The sequence below is a fragment of the Berghia stephanieae genome, chromosome 4 (assembly GCF_034508935.2).
Source record: "Berghia stephanieae isolate SIO BIC M18660-M18661 chromosome 4, UCSD_Bste_1.3, whole genome shotgun sequence".
NCBI lineage: Eukaryota > Metazoa > Mollusca > Gastropoda > Nudibranchia > Aeolidiidae > Berghia > Berghia stephanieae.
The window spans coordinates 89,974,715-90,002,026 of NC_088363.1; the positions used below are offsets into that span (position 1 = coordinate 89,974,715).

General features: G+C 34.6%; 1 protein-coding gene across 2 annotated transcripts in view; it reads right to left on the reverse strand.

Moving 5' to 3' along the window:
• The window catches only part of LOC144971545 (paramyosin-like), a 30,153-nt gene extending 18,987 nt beyond the window's left edge, over window positions 1-11,166 (reverse strand). The window contains exons 1-2 of one of the 2 annotated variants that reach the window (XM_078912560.1): window positions 10,558-11,049; window positions 2,714-2,848 (exon numbers count right to left, since the gene is read on the reverse strand). In XM_078912560.1, the coding sequence (XP_078768686.1) occupies window positions 2,714-2,848; window positions 10,558-10,650 (228 nt within the window). In that variant the 5' untranslated portion in view covers window positions 10,651-11,049. Of the gene's footprint in view, window positions 1-2,713; window positions 2,849-10,557 lie in introns of both variants that reach the window. The other variant, XM_078912561.1, reaches the window with a different exon arrangement.
• Window positions 11,167-27,312: the final 16,146 nt, after the last annotated feature.

Sequence of the window (27,312 nt, forward strand, 5' to 3'; positions counted from 1 at the left end):
GTGTATCTAGAGACAAACTCTTCCGACTCAATCTGCTCAGTGTCTTAATTAACTTTCTGTCGATAAAGTGTTTTCCACCATTATTATTATGGGCGGCTCTCAGTTGGTAACAGTTGACTTGGAATGGCAAACTGGCATATTATACAGAAGGATGGAATAGAAATGAATTTTCAAACTTTTGAGATGTTATGTTACTAAAAGGATGGCATTTCCTTCTTAGATAATATCGATGATAAGACACATAGTGAAATACATCTGTTAATCATTTTGAACGAAATGTATATATATATATGATTTATATGACAGGAAAGGGAAACCGTGATGGTAAATGTTGGCACGTTGGGAAAATAATTGTTGAATGATGAGTTACCTGGTCCTCTTCTACCTTGTTTCTATTTGTGTAGGTGAAGGTGTGTACGAATGTAACGTGTGCCAGTCGGTAGTCATTTATCTACACACCTGTGCTATTATGCTGATTCAACAAGAAAGCTAAAAGAACGGAGGAATGAAGTAAATAAATGGTTTAAATCTTTAAGGAACTTTTGACACACGAGAGCGACTTCAGTAGTAAGGGAGTTAACTCTCTGTGCAATGAATACCCTTAGGTTTTTAGGTTGCTCAACGTAGTTTGTTTTGTTGATAATTCCGATGTTTATCAGGGATAGAATGTTTATGAAAAGAAAGTATGTCTATTTTCCTAGTTCAAGACAAAGGAGACCAAAAAGAGTAGGAAAATAAATAAGTTGCATGCATTACCTTCTCCTTTTCTAAGTAAACTTAATATGTTTATGCATTTATACAAAATGCACAAGTTTACAAATATTTCTTATGAGTATGCATAGAGCTTTTTTGGTATCAAGAATCTTAGGGTTCAATAGAAATAGGATATGAGCATGCCAAAAAAAGATAGATTTGATAACATCATAAACGTATGCCAATTACAATCAAGAAAGATTTTTTCAGCCACTTGTTTTTGTTTTTAGTAATAATCAATAATAATAATATTCCTTTTGATTGGTAATGGTAGTTTAAAAATATAGACTAAGGTATAAACGTTTTTTCAATGACGTTCAAATAATCAAGTCCAAAATTTAAACCTCAGAACACAATCTTTCATGTGCAATGCGTTTTAATTATTTCAGACTCTGGCATTGTATAAATTTAGTTAAACTTTCACTGTCCCTTTTCTTGCTGGGGATGACCCTGCCATCCTGATAAAGAAAACAGACAGCTGGGAATAATGCCAGTCAGTAATTAAAATATTGATTCTTATAATTTTATCTTGTCATACTTTTTAAAACCATGATTTGTTTATCTTAATTGTGAAAAGAAAGAATGAAACAAGATAGCTCATTCAGTGACCATATTTCCTTTGAAGGCCGAAATGTGACACAGATGGATGTGTAAATCTATCTAGCACATACACTGGACATATCACCTCGGTATATTATGAGCCTCGGGGTGTTTTGTTGTTTTTTTTTGTTTGTTTTTTTGTTTTTTTTTTTTTTGTTGTTGTTTTTTTCAAGGGGTCCAAAGATTCACTGAATAAATGATGCAAGAAAGATGCATTTTCAAACTTAGAAGACATAGTTGACAGTGTGCAAGTCTAGATGAAAACAGGGTGCAATTTCAATGTGGTTGAGGGAAATAAAGACGTAAAGAAGTATTTTTAAAAAGAGTTGAAACTATTAAAGATCGTTGCCGAAAAAGTACACATTTGTCATTGAAATAATTGTAAAGAAACAAAAACAGCAATGAATAATTAAGAAAAATATTTTACAAAATAAATAATATTAAATGAATAAAATAAGAGGACAATGAATACTTTCAACAAAGACAATTTATAAAATTGTTGTTTTTCTTTTCATGATTGCATGACTTTTGACATAAAATGGCACCCTGGGTGAAGGATTGGGAGGGTTTTAAAACGGTGGTCAAAGTGCGTTTCAAACCATTTGTTATCTCATCAATAAGTCTGTGGAATAAGGGGCAGTAACTGCAATCCATTAAAAGACCTGATGCATATGCAATCAAACGGGAGGATCCGAAGATTATCATGATATGTTAAAAACGAGCTCTTTCCCCTCTTGAAAAATTACGATTTTTGTATTAAAACAAATTGAAAAACGATCAAATCAGAATCATTTTAAATATTTTATGTTTTGGATGTTTGATATGTGTTATTTTTTTTTTCAAAATAGAAGACGACAAATTCGAATTTAACAAGCGAGTGTGTAGAGCTCGTCTTTGCGTGATTTCGTTTAAATCACTCCCATTTCATATGGCATATTTATGATATTTTGATGTAGATCAATCATAATAAAAGATCACAGGCACACTCAATATTAATTGAATGACATTTTGCTGTGCTGAAGATGCAAACAATCTCGTGGTGGTAGCTACATGTCAGGAAAAGCTCCATTCTTTTCATTGGCTGAAACTGCAAGAATTAGATATCAATCACTGCACTCTCGGATGCCATGAAGGTGGTATTATTTTCAAAACATCTTTTTAAAGATTTTCAATTCCATCTAGCAGGCCAAAAAAAATGGTTCATGTTTTCTTTGGGCAGTCAAGTATGGCATTTTGGGTAATTTGTTTCAAACCCAGGCATTGTTTTGCATTTTCCGTGGGGTCCAAACTTGGCGGGAATTCTTGGGGGTCGAAGGATTTGAAGGGGTAGAGATTGGGAACCTCTATCGGTGTACAGTACCTGATACCTAGCCTCGTCTCTTTCATACATTTGGGCAGCTGTTTCGGCCACCCTAGAATCTTTATGAATGATGTTGGTAACGTGTGTAACAGTGCCATCTCCACCTCCGCTGACGGTCTTGGTGACCTTGCGTACCTGGGGCAGGTACAAGTTTGGTCATATTATAATTGATGGTGCTGGTGGTCGTTTTGGTAAAGGGATGGTTTGATACAAATGAAGTGTGGATAGTTATGTGGATATAGAATTGCAACATTAACAAAAACATTCGTATGTATTTGAACATTGGACTATCCGGGACTGATGGAAGCTAGAGAAGCATTATGTTTCAATAAAATGTTCTGGGTTCCTCTTGTTGTAAAGAATCAGTAAACAAAATCTGAGCTGTGAAAGTGAGAAAATGTATTTTTAATTATACATCACATTGTCATAAAAACAAAAGGTAGTTGAGGTCGAAATTAACATGAGTGTATGAAAAGAAGGATGTAACTAGGTATTTTGATTATATCTAAAAAGCTATCATTTGAATTTGAGTGGGCTTAAAAGATCTTCGTGTGAAAGCGAAAAAAATCCTCAATAATTTATGAACATGTTATATTTTCTAATCGAGGCATGTGTGGATAATTAGTCTAACATGGCCGCTGTTGATGATAGTTCTAAAAATAATTCTGAGAGATAGCACAGAAATCGCTTTAGACAGTACGTCTTATGTATATGGACCCTATCCATAAATAACAGGTCACGTCACATAATTAAAGCTCCAGACATATTTTTCTGGTCATTGAGACATGGGTATTTATGTCTGTATTGGAATGTTAATGACGCAAGCTGTTTTCTTAATTACTGTACTTGTGCCAAGAAGATGATTTTAATATAGATATCCGATATTAAGTACCGTTATTCGGAATGCCGACTCTTGTTGCAATGCGAACACCGAGTCCGTTTCAGTGTGTGTGTGTGTGTGGGGGGGGGGGGGGGTACCAAAAAGATAACATTAAATGTCAGATTTGTTTATATAATGCAATGTCTATCTTATTGTTTTCCTACGTCTCATTTTTTTTAAATAAAAAAGGGTGCCAATTCTCTCAGGTTGAGGTACGCACAGGTTCACCTTTGCAATTCAGTGATTAGAATCAGGTGAGGATTGTGATCATCGAAAAGGTGAGAAAAGGTAAAATCGTCGAAATGTGTATGTGCTGTGTTACCAGGTAAAGTTGATACATGTTATTTAGCTGGCACTAGAGTGGATTGCTTTTGAAGTGCAGCAAGCTAGACGTATTTATCTGATTGGAACTTTGCCAGGTTGCAAATATAGGATAATATATTTATCTTTGCTATGCTGTGCTGCAAAACTAACGTTACAAAGTGTGCAATGTGCATCTTTACTGCCCTGTTTTTATCGATCCCAGAACTCATTTTGATCTATAGGTAAATTTGATTGGTTCATAATTTTACACCAGCCAATAGTAATTTTTTTCCATATTCATTGTGCAAGCCCAACTCTTTAATGATTTTGTTTTATTTTTATATTCCAGCGCTTTTTTCTTGAATTCCAAACGCTATTACTATTTTCTACAATTGTTGAAGTGAACATTTTTACTGCTTATTAATGAAATTATTAAGTACAACTTCAGTACACTAAAATACACTATGAATTTCATGATAATACTTTCCTTCGATTGGCAATTTTATTACTTTGAAAATCTATGATGTCTAGTTACGAACCGGATGATAAATAGACGAGGCTGACGTTTTAAAATCAGTAATTCACCAATTACAAAGATAAGCAGACTGGACGGCTTTCACTAATAAAAGATGTAGCTGGCAGCGTTACACCGTGGGCTTAAAGTACAATCTGTATCGCAATGTTATCACTGGCATTTAAGTTAATAGATTCCACTGTTTTAGCTTATTTTCTTATAATGTTGGAATAATGAAGCAGATATCTTGCGTATAAATTAGCAATAATTGTGTTAATTTTTTGAGATATTGGGTGTGCTATAAATATGTACAAGGAGTTTACGAAATTCCTTTTTACCTGCTTAATACCTTATTTTACTGTAGGCTTAATCATTGGCTGAATACCTTTGCCACCAGGTGCCAGCAAGGAAGATGGGCCAGGTTGTTTATCTTATCGTTCAGCATGTCTTACCACTTAGAATCTTCGGATGATCGTAAAAATATCGTATACGAATATAACGGTATTTACTAAAAAATATTCCTTCCTGTCAACAAAACAGAAAACAGGCCATGTATGTTTTCGATGTCCGGCTTATCTCAATCGTCTTTGGTTATCTTGAAAATTAGATTAATCAAGCTTAGGGCGTAACTGAAAGCAACCGATCGTCTATGATGGTCCACATGCCTTGGCAATCAAACGATGTCTTGGTGCAAAGTGCATCGATTTCAACTTGGCTTTATCAAGTACCTACCAGACTGATTTCGAAACTTGTTTATAAGAAATCAATAAATGATAGATAGTTGATAATAACTAACGAGATAGGAAAAGTTATTGACAATGATCTAACTCGCTATGCTTGTTCGATACTGTTCATTATTTGAAACTACGTTAAAAGCATCCATGTTGTGTACTTCCTTTTGCAGCAATTTTTTTTCTTTAAATATAAAGTCGTTTATTTCATCGTCTTTACTCTGTGCCATTAATTTTATGAAAATATTTACTATCCAATCTCTATATCTGATTAGGAAGCAGGCCTTCACTTCATATGACATAATAAAAACTTTTAAGAATGAACATGCCTTTGTTTTCCAAAAACACAGAGACTATCTATCATTTTTCATCGTGCTTATTGCACGTTAAACTAGCATAGAAAACAACGGGTAAATTTTAATGAAATGATTAACCTTTACTTGTGCCGACTAGGCTACTTATATTATTAATACTATAATGTACGATAACCGCTTAAGACAGACAGCTGGATGTTTCAGAGAGTAGATTTCTTTATACTTTCAGTGACTTGTGCTTAAGTGTTTATCCTACACTGACGAGCTTTTTCTATGGGAATTGAAGTCGGAGGGAAGTTGTAGCACGTTTTAACACGTGAATAATTTTCTATTTCCCCCCAAATTTAAGTTTCCTGTACAAAACACTGATTATTAATATTAATGTCTTATTTAGAGGAGGGTAGAGGGGGGGGGGGGGGGGAATTCGTTCTACTATTAAACCATTTTGTTCATTCAGATGAAAGGAAAGACAATCAGTCGGCTTGATTTGCGAGTAAAAACAAATTATCTCCCTTGTCAAACAAAAGTAAACTGGTAAGAAGTGTAGGCATCCAAATTTGGCTCCGACCTGAAAGAATGTTTGAAAGAAAGGTAGGTGGAGGTATGGATTCCACTCATCGGATTAGAATTCCAGGAAATATACCTGTTGCCAAACTCGCCATCAGAAATGTACACATTATTGTAAACTTGAATACGGGTGACCAACCTTAAAGCCAGTTTTTTCATCTCTTGCTACTTTTATATTCTAGTCCCTCTAAAAAGTAAAACTGGGTGTGTTAGCTTTGGCAGGAAGCACTCTTTGATAGACCCGTATCTAATCCAAAGGGTAGCAAACAATAATTATAATTTATTTGATTATTTGTTTCAATCCGAAGTTCATCATTTTAAGATAATTTTAAATGTTGACGATTGGATGAAGAAAAAGTAAATAAATTTTGTCTGAAAATTCTCGTAGAAATACACACAAGTTGAGCTAGTTTTGTAGCTTTGTTTTACTAATGAAATATCAAAATATAATCTGGTTTTGTTCTCATCATATGTTTAACAATATTATGAGCTAAAAATGTTTAAGTATACTTATAGCTTTCTCTTTTAATGCGGGTTTTTGGTTTCTTTTATGTTTTGCTAGTTTGTTTTGATTTATTTTATTTGCTTTTTCTAGCTTCTAATTTCAATAAACATTTCCAGTATTTATATTTGCCACATCTTCTCAAAAGTGTTTCAATAATAAGCGACATTATTAAATAAGCCGGCATATGCATTGATAATATAGAATTAAATTAATCCAGAAACAAAAACATGAAGCAAAATAGCAAGATAATATAACACAAGTTTGCCAAACTAAATTAAGCTTAAATTTTGATGATGTTTCTTTGTTTTATTAATAGTATATAATAAATGCAATCTGACTAATCGAGTCCTCAATGTAAAAAAAAACAAACAAACTCGAGCTATTACAAACAAACAAAGTTATATTCCTTCATTTATGTGTCAAGGGTTGTATGATTTGTCAAGCGGATGGGCTGAGTCTGTTACAAATGATATATTTGATACGGTTTGGTTCAGATCTCGAAACGAAATTTTCAACCTGTTATAATCTTTTAGAATATTTAAATATTTCTCTCATGCTCACTAACTTGATATTGGTTTATAATACTCTCTTTTGAACGGAAAAATAAGATTGCGTAGTAAAGAAAATTCTAGAAGTAAGATATGAATTCCCCAAATTGTCCAAGAGAGTAAAATTTTTAGATAAAATTTGTCCAATGAAAATAATGACAGTGTCTTAAGTTGGAATCGAACTCTGATTGTATATGTGTGAATTTCAGTGTAATGCCTCATCCACTCAGCAACCTTAAATGTTTAGATTTCTACTTCTACAATTTCAAAGAACCTTTTGTTAAAGAATTTAAGAAACCCATTCATTTCCATTCCATATAATAATGTATCACATTTGAAATGCAAACATGAAAGAAAACAAATTCCAAAGAATAGATAGATTATCTATCACAAGCTAGTATTATAAGCCCTTTTTGTATTCAGTTATGTTATACACATTCAGGTCACGTCGTAAGAACATTTTTTTTTCCAAAAGACAAGTGACTAATTCAAAAAACGTTCAGCTACTGTGGCAAGTTTGTGTCAATAAGAACAAAAAATGATATATGAAAATGTATTTCAAGAATAAGACTATCATTGTTTTGACGCCAATCGTTAAGCTTGTGCGATTGAATTAAGACAATATTCTGAAAAAGGACAATATATTATATAAAACCACGATTGCAAATAATAATACACTGAATAATATACTGATGAAAGCTGAAGTTGGTTCACATATTTGGCAAACAAATTATAACATTAAGGCAGGAAGGGGGAATGGCGCTTGAATTACTAGCTGAAAATAAAAGACAATTGCAAACGACTCTGGCATAATACATTGTAATTCATTAAAGCAAAAACACTATTATAGCAGGAAGCGTTTAAAATGTAAGGTTGATTTTGAGATACGTTTGAAAATTAAACTGGATGAAAACACCCAAGATATGTTTTAAAATAAAAGTTTACTCTTTGTGTGATTTTAATATCGTCCATGGCTCAGTCCATAAACAAGAGAAATAATTGAATGAGTATGATTACTATCAATTCTCATAATTGTTTAATTAGACGTCTATCTTTTCTACATGAGAACGTAATATGAAAAATAATTCAGATTTAGTTTTTGCGTTAAATGATCAAACATCAAAGCAATAATATTGCAAAGAAGATAAAAGACATTTTATAACACGTATGCTAACTCTGCAATATCTGCTTTATACCAACATTCCTGTTTTCTTATAATGTCTGCTCTCTCTCTCTAGAATTCGGACACAGAATGTTTGTTTAGACTGTCATTAGTCGATATTACGATTTTGTATGTGTATAATAATTGTGCACACCATACATCTCTACTTAACGAAACTCAAACCGTTGATTAACTCAAAAGTTATTAATGGTCATCCAACACATTTTCTGTGTAATTAGATATCACCACCAAATTTAAAGGTGACAGCTCAGCCCAAGGAAACATTTCAAATAAAAGTTTAGTCTTGATAGATTTCTTATTATCACTCCTTGTTGTCTCTCTCCTTACCAGCCATTTTCAGGGATTTCCCCAAAACTTCACACCCAACTAACACAAAATATATTTTTTATCACTCAAATACAATAGCAGTAACGTTCTTTTTCGATACATACTTTCTTTAGCAAAACATGCTTTAGACTACAACGCACTGTTCATTTTCTTAAAATGTTATGACGTATAAAAGAAATTTTAATAAGAAAATTGATGGTTGTATCCTAACGAGTGTGACGATTTTCCTTAGACCTGTAAATTCGCAGTCAATTAACTGAAATCAGTCAATTTGTCAAATTCAAATATTAAAAAAAAAAGGAAAGAAAGAAAGAAGTGAAGAAAGAAAGAATTCACAAATCGTAGTCGAATGACCGTAAAGTAATTAGGAGTGTTCCATAACGCTACGCATAGCTCATGGGAGCCGTTAATATTAACGATGGATTTATTGCCAAGGCTAAGCGGCGCTTTTTAGAATTGGCGTGACTGAACACATCGCAGTGTAATTTCACACAGCCTTCGTTAAATTATTTTTTCACTTTCCAACCTGTCGTGATCCCAACGGTAGCCAATTTTAACTGAGCCGCCGAGCGATAAATTTCACTGTTTCGTCTAAGCCAAAATTGACCACAATTACAAGCTGGGTTTTAAAACTATAAAAAAAATAAACGAATCCCGAAAACATCCGAGTAATGTTTTGGAGACACCTTTAAATCGAAAGTTAGATTAGGATAGATTGATACAAGCACATTTCGATTGCCTCACATTGTAAACAAACTGGTTGACCGTTTCTTCACTGATTGAGTACCTGATTATAAGGAACAATGGTAAGTAGCCTAATTAATCCCCGTGCAAATCAGGACGTTTTCTGCCATTGTTTTGCTCAAGCCCAAGCGAGCTTGCTGTTTTGTGGCGATTTACCTTCATTTCGATTCTTTGAATTTTTCCGCTACGCCTGCCGAAGTTTCTTCTTGATAATTCACTTCTACTTAATAATTCAGTGTATTAGCCAGAAGTCATATTTATTTAAGTTTTTTTTCCTCTGTCATTTACTGATTGAAAATCAAGTTTGCTCGTTGCTACATTATTCTAATGTTCTCACAATGGCTGAGCTGTTCGTGGATCGCAATTCAGACTTGTCGAGCATCGATAAAGTTAAAGATGTGAGTGTGAGGAATAAATTCAATTGATCATGGCTAGAAGTTAAAGATGATAATGGTGATTATTTTTCTGATTATTATTATGTCAAAAAAAAAATTCCAGAGGCAGGAATATGACTATGACTTTGATGAAGTCATCTTTACCTATATGATTATGAATGACATGCTTATTTAGCATTCCTTCTACATCAAATTATGGCAGTCATACTTCCATAAGAAATAACACCCACTATTTTAATGTATTGTATTTATCACTCTCCTCTCCATTTTAAAAATAATTGAATCTTCAGTTTGTCGAAGAGTTTCAGTCAATTTTTATAGAGCTCATTTACAGGTCTATTTCCTATAGTTGGTAAGGAGAGGGTTAATCCATAAGATCCTCATAGCTTTGATTTTCCGAAATAATGTTGCTCCAATTAATAAAGTCTCCATCTTATACACTAAAAACTTAGACCACCCAAAGGCATCCAGCTCTATCTACTTTCTAAATACCAATGAGAAGCTAATCATGTTAACTACGAACGCTATTGCTATGCTCCATTTCATTATGTACGTGCAACGTATCTGAGCTTCAGAGGCTTCAGAGTTTCTAAATACGTTCAAACAAAAGTATCAAATAGAGAAAAGCAAATAAACATCAGCTTGGAGACACTGAAATGATAGTGCCAACTAAATAGAAACAATAAATATATTTTAAAATCCACATTTTGCACAAAAAAAAAATAATCTAATCACAAAACACATTTTGGAAGTAATTCACATTGGTTGCAACAGAATAACATTCAAAGCTACTGCTCATAAACAAACCACGAGAAGCACGTTTCGGGTCTTACCTCCATTCGGTTCTGTGTACCAGGAGAAGTTCCCCGGTAGACACTGTAGGATTGGCTTTTCCTGGACATCGATGACTCAAATGAAGAAGACATCTTTATTCTCGTATGGGGGAATTAAATTCACAATAAAATTTCAAATCGCCAAATGGAATTATGTAAATCACCAAAATAATCAAAATATATTTTGTTTTGAAAACCAAAGGAGGGTTAGGGTGGAGAAAGTTCGAAAAGGAGTGAAGAAGACTGGTAGTTCCGCAGCTTATAACCCTGGCTTGATCTTCCTTCTTCTTGTGACCGCACGCGACCACGGTTCCTCACGCAATGACGGGTGAAGAATGGGTGAGCAATTCAGATCGACTCAGCCAGGTAGATCTGAGGCAAAGGTAAAGATGCTTTGCTACCTACTCACGTAGACATACACTCATACAAACGCATATACACACACGAACTAAATTCCTTGAATACTCAAATACCAACCCGCTTACGTTCTATATCACACTTCTTACATACACGTACTCAAAGGTAAACACATTACATAGCCTCTCTCTCTATCTCCCTAAAGACACATACACACTATTCAATCTACACAAATACACACATACACTCTCTAACACATATACATCACACACACACACACACACACACACACACACACAAACGCACACATATAAACACGTACTCATGCCCCACCCCCGCCGGTTGACTGGGCATGCGTGAGTTATATTCTAATCTCTTGATCACCCCTTTTTAAAAAGTAAGAATGCGATAGGAAGTCAAAGATGGAAAAGAACACAGTGTGACGGTGTGAAGTTTTTGAGTTATCGTTCTTCAAAAAAAAAAAAGTGACGAATTTTTATCCTTTATATCTTTACCAGTTGCTCTCTCTCTCTCTCTACTCTCCTTTCACCCGACTCTAGACTTTTGACATTCATCTAAAATTGCAGTTTTAAACGATTTTATTAATATAGAATTTCTGTAAATAGTATTCAGATGGGCATGGAGAGCATGGCGGAGGGCAAAAGAGGCAGAGGAAGACCACAAAGAAGATGGCAACAGGATATACAGGAATGGCTCAACAACGGCGTGACGGAATGTGGCAGATGGGCACAAGACAGAGACTTCTTCCGAAGGACTGTGTGGGAGGCTACGTCCCAGTGATATGCCACAGAGAGAGAGAGAGTATTCAGATTTGAGCTAGAGCATCAATATAGCACCAAACTTACGTAAAGCGCTTTACAAAGGATCCCTAGCAATCAGCAACTCTTAAAATTGTAAGACAAGACATGACGCCTGTTAGTCGACATTACATTTTTATTTGACAATGGCAACCCTGTTAAGACCAGGTACTCATTTTGCACCTAAGGACGTGAGAGAATGTGGGTAAAGAGTCTTTTTCAAGGACCCAACAATGCGCTGCTTAAAATAGGACTCAAACCCGGGCCCTTCCGATCCGAATGCGAGTTTCACATCACAAGACCATAATATTATATAGCCTATCAGGCAATCAATTTTTTCTCGATACCAATAACTCTTGACAGTCACATCAAGGGAGAAATATCGTTTGCTTTAATGGCGTCGTACGTGCGTGAGTCTGTATGTCTGTGTGTGTGTGTGTGTGTGTGTGTGTGTGTGTGTGTGTGTGTATGCATGTGTTCTATTTCTCGTAATATGGTTTGGTAGTGATTTGTTGGTCATCCCAATTTCTTTAAATGAACAATTAGATTTTAATGTGTAAAAATGATTAAGTACCACCGATCTTTTAAATAATTTAAATTGAGAATTGAAACGACTTTTGCATTGTGTCATCTTAAATTTTTCACATTTCCATAGGCGCTTTGTGACGTATTTTTAAAAGTTAATTTTGATATGTTTATTTGTTTCAATAATCTTGAAAACTGACCAACACGAGAATCCACACTGAAATATTTAAAATAAAGTGGCATAACTGTGTGGTTTTTGGAGGGAGCCAGACCTCAACGCCGAGCGACCAACCCCGACTTAAAGTGTCCACAGATTGCGCCTAGTGGAACTGACCCTAGATATGGGAACTAGCTGCTTGCGAGCAGTCGCTGACAAACTGCGGCGGTTCTTGAAGGGTGACTGTGGAAAGCAGATGAGTGTTGCTACCCTCTAAGATTGTTCTCTAACCACATGATAGATTCGTCTAGGCGCGTCAAGGGCGCCTAATAACTAACCCGTTACCCCTGCTGTCTTGCAAACCTTCCAGAGGAAGAAAGACTACGGAGCAAACCTGAACGAAACCAATCGGAAACCTTAAACAAATTTGGAGAACAATGGGATTGTATTCCAGCATTAAAGTCAAAATTTCCTAATCGTTTTGCTCTATTCATCAGAGTGTTGGAAGATCACAGAAAGTATCATCCAGAAACTTGAAAGAGTCCAATACAAATGTCTTCGACGAATCTTCAAGATCTTCTAGCCGAATACAATCTAAAATGAGAGCATGAAAACTAGAGCGGAGATGGAGTCTCTGGAGAGTCTCATTAAAAGGAGATGATGGCAATGGTTGGGGAATGTCTGTTGTAGACCTGACGTAAAACTGACAAAGAAGGCTTTGAGATAATCACCCCAAGCAACGCGGAATGAAGACCGTCATAGGAGACCTGGAAATAGCTTTGTCATTTTCTTCATTGTTCTATGCTTTTATTCCTGCAATTAATTATCAAAATTAGTTTCTTTGTAAATCTAGTAGCATAATCAATGGAATCAAATTTGTCAAAGTACACATTATTAAATCTTGCCATGAGGCAAAACAAGGATTTTAAGCTAATGCAACTTTAAACATTTTCAAAATTGACGCTTCCTCTATTTGATATCTACATAAAATCTATTCATACAAAATCTTGATTAAATAATTGTTTCACATATGGCTATTTTGAATGTTTCATATTTGGCTATTTTGAAACACTATTCATATATAATCTTGACTAAATAATTGTTTCATATTTGGCTATTTTGAAACACTATTCATACATAATCTTGACTAAATAATTGTTTCATATTTGGCTATTTTGAAACACTATTCATACATAATCTTGACTAAATAATTGTTTCATATTTGGCTATTTTGAAACACTATTCTTACATAATCTTGACTAAATAGTTGTTTCATATTTGGCTATTTTGAAACACTATTCATACATAATCTTGACTAAACAATTGTTTCATATTTGGCTATTTTGAAACACTTTTCATACAAAATCTTGAATAAACAATTGTTTCACATATGGCTAATTTGAAACACTAGTCATAGAAAATCTTGACTAAACAATTGTTTCACATATGGCTATTTTGAAACACGATGTCAATGTCCAGGACTGACATCGTGTATTTATCAAAGTTTTCCACTCGACACCAGGGTACTGGAATTCTCTTCCTAAACATATCAGGCAAACTGACACCTTCAAATCTAAGACTGAATTGACTTACTTTGACTTATGCCTCTTGGCTCCTGGCGGAGCATAGGGCCTCAATAGCACTCTTCCATCTTCTTCTGTCCTTGGCACAGACATTTGCCTCACTCCAGGTAAGAGTTGAGACGATCAAATCTTGGTGAAGGCTTCTCCTCCACGTCTGTTTTGGACGACCCCGTTTCCTCTTGCCCTGTGGGTTCCATTCGAGAGACTGCTAGGTTCTATTGCAGGGCTCTTTCCGCAGGGTATGGCCAACCCATCTCCACTTTCTGCGTCTGACCTGGACATCCATTTGTTCTTGGTTTGTTCTTGTCCAAAGGTCAGCATTTGGCACTTTGTCAAACCATTTCAACCTGGGTATTTGTCGAAGACAGCGATTGACAAAAGTTTGTATCTTGGCTGATGTGGTCAAGGTTGTTCGCCAAGTCTCTGACCCATAGAGCAAGACTGAATTATTACCTTTTAACTTTGGGATTCTTGTGTAATCTTCCAAATTGCAATTCATTTAGAATAGTCTAACGTTTTTAGTTGATGTTTGAAGGATGAAGAGGAACGCGAAATAACATTATTATATCTGTGAGAGAGAGAGAGAGAGAGAGAGAGAGAGAGAGAGAGAGAGAGAAAGAGAGAGATTGAGCATGTAAAGCGCCTTGAGCCTGTACAGACTGGGAAATGCGCTATATAAGTGTAATTTATGATTATCATCAAACTTTACTTACACATTTACCTATGATTGTAGAACGTTTATAACATTGTTAAAATATGTGAAAACAATGGGCTATTTGCATCTCGAAAAACTCCGAAGTGAATATGGCAACCTCCAAAAAGTATATAATCAAAATAGACTGAAGAAACAATCCAAAAAGCAATCCCTAGTTTTAAAAAATGAACTTATCTTATATCTCATAACAGTTTTAGAAAAGTAAAGATTGTGGACGACGTGTACTTATTGGCAGGTCTGATAGCCCAAATTGTTTTTGGTCCCATTATTGTATGGAACTACTCTGTGACGAACGCATACTATACTATTCTCCATTACATCAATGCTAAAACAATTTATGCGACAAAATCCGATATATTGTGATGACAGGTATAAAAATCATCTCTTTTCTTGACAGTTCAAGTTACTCGTTTTACAGTAACAAAAACAAAAATTCTGAACAAAACTTTTTAAAAGTTGATTTGTCATTGCAAAGCTTTAATGGCCCACAGTGAGTTAATTCCACCCATTTACCTCTGTGATTCCTCTCACCTGCCAGGATTGTCCAACGGCCTGTAAACCATATACAAATCTCCATTAACCTTACTAACACCATGGGGCAATCGCTAATATTACCTTTGCTTAGTAACTGGGAAAATGTAAGCGTATTTTACATGAATTTGACTTTATAAACCCAGATAGACAATGCAAAAATATTGAAGCGATATCGTTTTCTAAAGATAACATTTTAGAGATATATAAAAACTGATTGTTTCTCTCTCTTTTTCTATTACCAGCTGAAACCTGGTGTCTTTGTGATGATTCAGAGAGAAGACCCAACAACAATGTACGTATTTCTAAATTGTCTATTTGGTATTGGAATACGCTTCAACAGTCATGACGTCACTTCCCTCGTAATGACGCATAGTAACTTAGCAACTGGTTCTAAACTGTCGTGAAAATGGCGGACGCCCTTATGAGATACTTCTCCGACGAGCATAAAAGTATATCCTGAGGAGAAAAACGTTATAAATCTGATCATGTTTTGACTTTTATACATTCAGAAAACATGACATATGAAAAAGTTCTAGCCAGCATGAAGAATAAAAAGTACCGATTTACTTTGTTTAGAACCAAGCTGCTTGTTGCTTGGCGGACGTGACATCAGACTATTGAATCCTATTACCAAAAGAATTGGAAGGAAAGAGCAGAAAGAGCGAGTTTCTTTTTCTGTCTTTTCTACTGGTTAAGAGATGATTTTGGAGTTTATCCTTGAGCTTCCAGGTGACATGCTCATTCCCCATTGGATGAAAATTCTGGCATTTTAATTGTAAACTAGAATATGATTTTTTTTGTTCTCTTAATACGCTATTATTATTACATTATTGTCAATCGACTCAGTTGGGAATGAAATGTGACCCTTTGTCTCAAAACGGTATTATGTCGGAATGGACCATATGCTAAAAAGTCAAATTATAGTTAAACCGGTCAAAAATATGAAACTTTGGTATTTACCACAGTAAAATATGATATTCCTTCTCCTCTATAAAGCATATAAACTCAACTTAAGCATGATATTTCTGAATACAAATTCCATCTTAAGCATCTTAATCATCCCGACTTAATACCGTTTTGAGACGAGGGGTCACAAATTGGCGTGTAGTGGATGCCAACAGTGATTATTGTGAAGTTATAATGAATAGATAATATATGAAACTGTATTTTATATCAGTTTATCAAATTATTGTCTCATTGTTGTGATGGAAATACTCTTAAACCGGCGCAAAATATTGTCCATTACAACACTGCAAAATCAACCCTTTTTGGCTTTCGATGATTAGGCATGCTAATATATGCATGTAGACCTACACCCTTTCTCTTTGTTAACCCTCTCCTTATCAGCCATTTTCAGAATTTTTCATAAAACTTCACACACACCCAACACAAAAACAGACATCTCTAACTCAAACAGAAAAGCCACAAGCACATTCTATACATAATCGTGTTCGACAATATGAGCCCTAATACAGAATGTCAAGTTTTTTTATAGCTAGTCTTTAGCAAAAAGAAATGAAATCCGAATGAGAAAAGAGACAGTTGCATCGTAACAAATATGACCAATAGGTGGTAAGGAGAGGGTTTCCCCGGAAAATTCACTCCCACTCAACACAAGAATAGACTTTTCTTACTCAAATACTCAAATAACAAATGAGATCTACAACACAGTGTTTAGTACGTATAGCTGTAATCAATGCATTTCTTTGAATTTTGTGATGTACAAGAGAAATCAGAATGATAAAATTGTCGGTTGGATCGTAACGGATGTGACGATTTTCCTATGAGTGGTAAGGAGAGGGTTAAAGCTTGTGTGTAACTTTAATTCGTTTCATATCTTTAGTAGCAGTAGAATGAATGTCGTCCCGACAAAACACTATTACGAGGCAATGTGTCATTTTATGAAATCGATTACTTGCTCACCCTGGAATATGCTTCAACAGTCGTAACGTCACTTCCCTCGTAATGACGCATGGTAACTTAGTAACTGGCTCTAAACTATCGGAACAATGGCGGACGCCCTTATGAAATATTTCTCCGACGAGCATAAAAGCGTATCCAGAAGGAAAAAAAAACATTATAAATCTGATCATGTTTTGACTTTTACACATTCTGATCACAAGACATAATACGAAAAGTTCTAGCCAGCATAAAGAATAAAAAGTACCGATTTTCTTTGTTTAGAACCACGATGGCCGCCGTTGCTGGGCGACGTGACATCAGACTATTGAATCCAATTAATTTGGATTGGAATGTCTTCCACTCCTCCTTTTGAAATGAGCTCACGTCTTTCGTTGCTTTGGTTGAGATAAAGATCTGTTTGAGTTGTAAACCTGTCCGTCCGTACATCTTGCTCTCATTATTGTTTTGGAGCTCATTTATTGTCTGTTTAATGTTAAATAATTTGGTCACATCCGTTTATTTGAAAACATTTAAATCGTTATAAAATGTTACATCTGTTGTTTACGAAAAAAAAACACATGAAAATATCAGGGCGGTTTTCTTGTTTATTAATCAGATTATATCTTGAGATAACCTCTGGAACCAGTAACGGTTTATAACGGAAAGAGATGTATAAGCTGGTCCATCTCAATGTAAAAATCTGAAAAGAGATGTATGATACAGTGGCCAATAAAGCAGAGATAAGTGTACAAATAAAAATCATCTCCCTGTCTCGATAGAGGATCGAACATCAGACCCTTGATTGCTGGTCAGAAGTGATACAATTATACGACAGAGATGCGTCTCAATGAACAAAATATGTGAAGAACATAGAAATTGCTAAAGAGATTTTTTACAAAGAGACAATATCAGTTTCTTGTCCGCGTCTGCAAGGTTCACCAATTTAAGACAAATTAAAGACTTTTCTTCACTTCTAAATAGATGAAAACGTCTGTCAAATAATGACATGAAAGTATTTAATTTCTCTAAATTTAGATGAAGTGGCGTACGGTGACATAATCTGGTTTTGTCTCTACGTCAGAAATCTATCTAAGTTATAAAACATCAACAAAAGATGCGGCTTGAAGACGAAAACATAATAAACCGTTCATAGAACCTTCAAATACTCGATCGGATACACCATACACAGAATTACAGATGACGAGTCCGAATATTCAGTTTCATTTTCAATACTTTGACTTTGTGGTTGACTGCATTCATAAAACTAAAAAACGGATCGTTACGCGCTACTCTTATTTAATAATGGTGTCGTTTGAGACAAAATCTTTTGAGCTAAAGGTAGAAATTCATTTTGTATAACTCACAGCGACGCCTCACCTACAGAGATAGTAATGAATTATTTACTCAAAAGCGTCCTCCCATGTTAAATTATATAATAATATGTCAAAGAGATTAGTGTAATATTTAATTGTTCGTGAATTGTTTTTGTTTGTTTGTTTGTTTGTTTTGTTTTGTTTTGTTTGGGAGGGGGGGGGGGATTGCTTTAGGGTTTTTTCTTCTGGATTTTATTGGGGTTATATCATTAGTGAGCATCTGACTAAAACCATGTTAATGGTCAATCAAATGAGACGGAGTAAGCTAAAAAGCGGTTGTTCACCTGAAGATCTATTTACAGGCAAAAAGGTTACTCATTTATTAAAGGAAAGTAATTTCACCTGAACATTAATACCAGACTTGACTGACGGCGTTACGGTCAGCTAATCTATCAGTTGGTCGAGTTGATATCTGGGTCGATGAACAACAGAATTATGGATTGGATGTCAATACGGAGTGAATGTAATTTGTATCCTTTTCCCAATGTATTTCGGACATGTTTCAAAATTACGAAAGATGAATTAAATGGAACTATGTCTAGATCCATCCAAGTTCTGGCATGTACATAGCTAATTTTAAACATGAAAACCGAACGCAAATTGTACGTTTATCATGGTTTAAAGGTCATGACTGTAGGGAGAATTTTTTTTTCCATTTTCACAATGACATCATTAAAAATGTATTATTAGTCAGTCGTATGATAAGTTCAAATAGGCCTGTCTGCAAGATTTCAATAACTTATTTTCTCCCAAACTGACTCAATTCTCTGCTCTAAATATTAGAAGTGTACTTAATGTTGGAACTAAAAATGTTTTTCCTTCTTCGATTTGACATTTTCAATTATACAACGGTCCGTTTTCGGAATTAGAATGGAATATATATTGTGGTATGAGTTGTGCAATAACTAGCCCGGGTAGACAAAAGCTTTAACCAAAATAACTATCTACATTCTAGATTGTATCGACTGAAACCACTATCTCATTTTCTAAATATCCCAATCATACAAAGAAAAACATGAGAATTCAAACCAGGGACACTGCGATTTAAATGTTAGATCTACATTACATACAAAGTGTTTCCAAAAGTGTGCATAATAATGTTTGTTGTGTCACAAAGAATGAATGGATAAATTTGTCAATCAAGACAATACAGAAGTCAAATTATTTTTTAAAACGACATTTTACAGCCTCTCCAAACGGTGGGCAGGAAACTCGTTGGTAACCAAGCATGTCAAAATGGTGTTATATCGGAGTGAAGTTGCTGCTGACAAATGAATTAATAACCAAAAATATAAAAATTGGATGGGTGTTATTTTTCCTATTGTAAATAAAAATAGGAAATTGAATGGAAGCGTCGTTGTGATAAACAAAAACAGATAATTGAGGACGTTTTGGGTTTCCCCTTCATCAATAAAACACGATGAATGAAAAACTACAGACGAATGAGAGATGCGAGAGTGGCGTTGTTACGGTGAATGGAGCTTCCTTGGTTTGTTGATTCACTTTTACAACGCCATCCTTGCATCTCTCATTCGTCTGTAGTGTTTCAGCCATCGTTTTTGCTGAAAAAGGAGAGACTCAAAACGTCCACATTATCTGTTTTAGTTTAATAAATTGAAGCTTCCATTCAATTTCCCGTTGTTCTTTATTTCTTTTAGCTTCAAGCAGCAACATATTCATTATCCTCTATTGTAGAGAATGGATATGGTTTCATGTAGTAGTGAAAGAACCAAAATGTGTATATATTATCTGACCATTTTACTAACGATTTACATTTTTTGCGTTTGCTTCATCCTAATATAATACAGGTTTTTGCTATGGGCCACATTTTACTTTACAATGTTAAGGTTAACATGTTTTTTTGATTCATCTTAACTACGCCACTACCACATTATCTCATTCATCTGTGGTGTTTCATTCATCCTGTTTTGTTGATAAAGGGGAAACCAGAAACGTTCATTTGATCTGCTTCTGTAATTAAATTGGCAATGTTATGAGCTTCTTAGCCAAGCGCATACTATCTATAGGCACTTAGATAACCACGCCTCTCGGACAGTCGTCATACTGTAAACAATGACAGTTATTGGTTGACATAGCAAACTACACAGGTTTTACTATTGATGATTTGTGTCTAAGTAAAATACACACTGTTCTACCGCTCGATCAATAGAACCATGTATAGAACGATGTATACATTTAAACGTTCAACGTTGATCGAGAAAATCCTGTGATAACTAGTCACCCATTTGGTGGTATAAAAACAATAACAATGATCAGAGAGAGGACGATTTCATTCACGTTCTTGTTTATAGACAACCAACTATGTTTGTCCGAGCACGTATGAAGGCGTGTCAAAAATTCCATGTTTTGATTGGTCAAAAATCTACTGGTTGTATTAACCAGTAGTATTTATCTATAAGAGCTAAAATGGATTTAGGAGCGTTCACTGAATTAAAGACACAGTCTACGTCTTATCCTACCAATACAGGTTGGTTCAATTACTGTAATTCTGATAAAAGACGTCATTAATTAAAACTTATCCAGGTGATAATTATCTATGTAGAGATAAAATGAAAAAGCCTTCACGTTTCTATAGGATATAAAATATCAAACTAAAAACGAATCCATTTGATTTGGTCTCATTAATTCTAATCAACGTACCAAGAACAACATCATTTACCAATATCTTTAACTGACGTGAAATAGTACATCCAGGTCTGATCATTGAACGCAATTATGGGCTTGTTTTAACAGTAAATAGTAATGTACGATATTTTGTGATGGTTTGAGACTAATTCCGTTACAACAATGAGACTATAACAATTTAGGTTGTTAGACCTTCAAATAAGTACACGTTGTCTTTAATCTACATATATGTATTCGCTCCATTGCTACATGTCGAGCACATTTCGTACCATATTTGTATCATACACGATTCAATATATATATATATATATATATATATATATATATATATATATATATATATATATATATATATATATATAACGTACAACTTTTGGGGGGATTTTTTGTAGTCTGTAAACAAATTTGTGGAGACACAATAGAGAGCTTGAGTTAAACGTTAGTACCAAGCCTCAGCTGACGCTTGTGCTGATCGTCGCACTGTTTGGCGATTGGCGACATCAAAGTTCGTGGAAGGAGGAGACCCGATCAAAACAAGACTTCAAGATCAAATTCGTTGCGGGGAAAACGACGTGGAAGCTGTTGTCCGATCTCGGTGTAGAGAAAAAGGACGTCGGTTTTTTGCCGACAGATTGCGTCAAATGGAGGGGCGTTGGCAGCTCTGTTTTAATTGTAACTGTGACTATGTCGAAAAATAAAGTAAGAAATATGTAGCCGAGGTTTTAAGCTTTTATTTGATGTATTGTTTAAAGAATTTTTCCTAAAAATACGGGAGTCATTGTGGAAATTGCAAATATTTTCAGCCCACCCTCGTAGAAGGGTTATTATTTAGTGTAAATCGTATACAGTATAAACACCAAAATTCATCATTTTATCATCAGCCGTTCATGTGACAGAATACAATAAGTAATATGCGATGCCTGGGACGTATGTTTTAACTCTATAAGTCTCTGTGATAAGAAGTCAAAAGAATATAAGATAAGATAAGATACGATATACTTTATTCATCCCAAAAAAATGGAAATTCGTTTACAGACGTGGCATGCATGAAAATGTATAAACACAAAGTTGAGAATCTATGGCGACAATGTATATATATATATATATATATATATATATATATATATATATATATATATATATATATATATATATATATAATTATATATATATATATATATATATATATATATATATATATATATATATATATATATATATATATATATATATATCGTTAAGTGAAATTCAATAGAATTTCTCGATACCCATGGGTGTGACTTTGTATGTTTTGTTTTTCATTTAGATATCATTTGTTTCTATGTTTTTGTTGGTTTTTTTTGTTTGTTTGTGTAGTGTTGTCAATTTGGTTGTAATTGTTGCTACTGTGGTTATTGTTGTTGTTGTTGTTGTTGTCGTTATTGTTGTTGTTGTTGTCGTTATTGTTGTTGTTGCCAAGGAAGGACTCGAGAGACTAAAATTTAAAACCTTAAGATTATTTCAATTTATGTTTCGCAGATATTGTAGGTCAGACAATCTTGTACTGCTTTATTCATTGTGTATTGCCTTTTCTGTCTGTTTCTTTATTTTTTGTTATTAGGTGAATGTATTTGTGACTTTTTTCTTCTTCTTTATTTTGTCTGCTTTTGTTTTTATTTTCTTTTTTACCCTCTCTAGACATTAACTCAAATGATATTCTACCATGCTAGAGGCGTTGGTATCCATTAACCTAACTATGCAATTCATGACGTATAATAATTACCAAGGAGATCAGTCTGACCACAGGTCAAGTGTACTGAGGTTTCTGTGCCGTATTTCTTGTCCTGATGTCCGAGTTTGTCTGGACTATTGGTATCATCACCTTTGCCCCCATGACCTGATAGTACTATGCACATGATGCATTCCAATAACTGATAACACAACGGAATTGGTTGTAGATCTTTACGTCATTTAAGCAAACATCTGACAAATGACACAACCATTTTTCGTCCCGGCGAAGCATGAAGAAATCGTCAATAGTAATTATGTATGACTCTTGGCTTGTATCCTGTTCTTCATTGCTGTGGGCAATGCAAAGTTGAGCACTTTATTTACTCACATTTTCTCAGGCAACAACGTTATCTCTGTCAAAAGAATATTGGTAATAGTCCCTAAAATTTTCAGTTTTGCTTTTTGGTTTGGGACTACTTAAAATCGCTACTTTGAGCACATTTACTGGATATAGAGATGTATACAACCTCACATCTGTTAAGACTAATTATTGAATAAATCATTGTGGTGGAACATTGCCTATCGAAGGTAGAACTGTCATTGTTACATTATCTGGCATGAAGTCCTTACCGCTCAAACTTAACATGTGGTAGATATTCGTGTGGTAGTGCATTACACGTAAAACAAACGGTTTTATAATGATGTTTACATGAAGTGGTTGAAGTTAGATTATAGTAGTAGTAGTAGTAGTAGTAGTAGTAGTAGTAGTAGTAGTAGTAGTAGTAGTAGTAGTAGTGGTAGTAGTAGTAGTAGTAGTAGTAGTAGTAGTAGAAGTAGTAGTAGTAGTAGTAGTAGTAGTAGTAGTAGTAGTAGTTGTTGTTGTATTAGTAGTAGTAGTAGTAGTAGTAGTAGTTGTTGTTGTATTAGTAGTATAGTAGTAATAGTAGTAGTAGTAGTAGTAGTAGTAATAGTTTTAGTAGTAGTAGTAATAGTAGTAGTAGTAGTAGTAGTAGTAGTAATAGTAGTAGTAGTAGTAGCAATAAGGGCGTCCGCCATTGTTCAGATAGTTTAGAGCCAATTACTAAGTTGCCATGCATCATTACGACGGAAGTGACGTCATGACTGTTGAGTATTTGAGTCACACAAACAAAAATTGCGACATTACCTTAAGCATTACTATAGACAGTAATCGTCGCGTAGGTACTCCCTGAAAACCGAGCATGGAGGTTTGGATTCACCAAGTTCTTAAAGCGTTACCTGTGTCTTCCTCACTCATTGATTATAATGAAATAATGACCACTGATGGATAGAATTCAGTATAATTAGTGCATGTTGGATTGAAGAGAGTTAATATGACCCCACTTCAAGAACTCTCAAATACAAATGATAAGGCATTTGTTGTATTGACATAAGAAGTGCAATATGTGGTTCATATAAGTACGAAATTGTTTACAGTGCATGGATAAATAGATGCCAGAATTAACTTCTATTAGGATCAAAGTCGTTTCAAATCACAGGAAATTAAAATTAGAGGGGAAATGTATACAACGTTTTGGACGTATCTAAGATGAAGCCAGTATTGTTATTTACGTAAAATGTGCACTGCTTGTATATTAAGTGATTATGCACACTCATGAAGCATTTTACGGTCTCATTGATCTATGTCTCTTACACATCTCTCTCTCTCTCTCTCTCTCTCTCTCTCTCTCTCTCTCTCTCTCTCTCTCTCTCCTGCTGGTCACATGGAGTCGCATTTTAGCAACATCTGAAGGTTATTGAACCCTACAATACTATAGCAATCTATCCATCGGCCAAAAGTAGGATTACATAGATAGTCAATTTAGTTATGTATGAAACTTTTTTCTATGAAACCTGTTTTATAAAAGAGACAATAGCTCGACATTTATTGACGCAAACAAAATTATATGACTTTAAGTTGATTGTATGACCAAATGCCTGGATCAGAGTTTTACAAAGGCAATTGCTTACTTTCAATGTCACTTGACTTTGTTTCAACAGTTATGCCAAGTCATCGACTCATCAATATTTGGGTTGCACTTCTGATAAATAAATTTTAACCACACGACATCTTTTGGTCTGTCCTTATTTTCCAATTTTATATATCCTCCAGAGTCATATTGACCATGTATGTGTTTTGCAAAATTTACCACAATTCTACAGCCATTGTCAACATGAGTTTAACTCTCTCCTTACCAGGCATTTTCAGGATTTTCCCCAAAACTTCACACCCAACTAACATAAAAATATATTTTTTATCACTCAAACACAATAGCAGTAAGTTCTTGCCATACATAATTTCTTAAGCAAAACGAGCTCCAGAACACACTGTTCATTTTCTTTAAATGTTATGATGTACAAAAGAAATTTGAATAAGAAAAATGTTGGTTGTATCGTAACGAATGTGACGATTTTCCTATAGTTGGTAAGGAGAGGGTTAAAAACACTAAAGTTGCTTGCTATTCTTTGGAAACGACGCTAGTTTATTGCTAAGATTTTTGCAGATCTAACATAACCAGCAACCCAATTACTGCTGTTTATACGAAATCCAAAATTGTAATTTATTTTTTAAAAGGGATGAGAGGAGTCGCCATTATCGTTGGTTAAAAAGTTCTCCTTGCTGCATTAACTAGTCAAGTGTGTATTTGGGATAAAACTAGTTTATCACCGGTGAAAATTAACCCTCCCCTTACCAACTAAAGGAAAATCGTCACATTCGTTACGATACAACCAACATTTTTCTTATTCGAATTTCTTTTGTACATCATAAAATTTAAAGAAAATGAACAATGTGTTGTAGAGCATGTTTTGCTAAAGAAATTATGTATGGCAATAACTTTACTGCTATTGTGTCTGAATGATAAAGATATATTTTTGTTTTAGTTGGGTGTCAAATTTTGGGGAAAATCTTGAAAATGGCTGGTAAGGAGGGAGTTAATCTGCTTTTGAAAACCCTTCTGAAACAAAGTCCTTACCTTTTAGGAAAGGCCTATCTGAGTTTGATCTCCGATCGTTAACAAAGGTGTAATAAATCATCTATTTATCCATGAACTTAGCGTTGTTTGTAAGTGTTGTAAAGGTGTTTTACTTGCTCGAGGAGGCTTACCGACATCTCAACGACAGTTATTAGCTTATGTTTTATTGCCTTTGTTCGTTTGATCTTGTTTCTTTACTTATTTGTTTAGTATTTTTAGTTTGGTTTTTTATGTGAGCTTACAACGTCGGGAAGACACTGTGTGTGTTATCTTTATAATATGCAACATTAACCGATATAAGGAAGGACTACTGAAAAAAATTGAGCTTTTATATAGGGCAATATCCACTAGATGTGCCCTAAGCGCTTTACAAGGGGTCCCTGGTCAACAGCAACATTTAACATGTAGGACGGGACATAACGCCTATTAAGCGATATTACAATTTTTCGGACAAAGAAAACGCTGTTAACGGCCAGGTCCTCATTTTACACCTGAGTACGGTGAGAGAATGTGAGTAAAGAGTCTTTTCCAAGGACTCAACTATGCACGCGAGCGCGAGGCTCGAACCCAGGACCTTCTGATCCGAAAGCGAGTGTCATACCACTAGACCACATAGCCGCACTACTACACATCTGTAAGCATGTAATTTGCTCTTCTGTCTATCAAAATTTTTTATTATTGTCATATCAAGGGGCTTACAGACACTATTTATAAGAATTTTAAAAGAAAAGGCATAATAGTTCATAGTAACTCACGAAAGATATCAATGCAAAGTAGTTTTTCTTATGTTTAAATAACACGTTCTTGTCGTGTCAAGGTAGCAGAAAATTTGGAAATGTTCATGGTACAAGATGCCAGAATATTCTTTGGATGTCTCCCAAAATATTTGAAAACGAAGAAGTTTTACCATCCAATTCGCAAGATAATAGTAAAGGTAGTCACTATTTTGTCTACTTAAAAATAGACTTCGGAATATTATTTATCACTGTTTTCAATTTATAAGGGTTTTTTTTTTTTGTCTTCATAGATTTCACTTGCTGTAAACTGTTGAGCAGCGTATAAAATAATGAGATCCAAATCATCATCATCATCATTATCATCATCATCGTCACCATCATCATCATCATCATCATCATCATCATCATCATCATCATCATCATCATCATCATCATCATCATATTCATCATCATCATCATCATCATCATCATCATCACTACCATCATCATCATCGTCGTCGGCGGCGTCGTCACCACCATCAGCATCATCATTAACATTATTATTACCATCACCATTTAGACTCTCCTCTATCTCAGTTTCCCTGACTCATCGTTTGTTTGTTTTTTTTTTAATTTATGACAACTTCGATTATCCTTCGCCGAGTTGTTCATATCCTGTGGGACACGATAACGTAAAAAAAAAAATATCATCAAAATGTAGAAGGT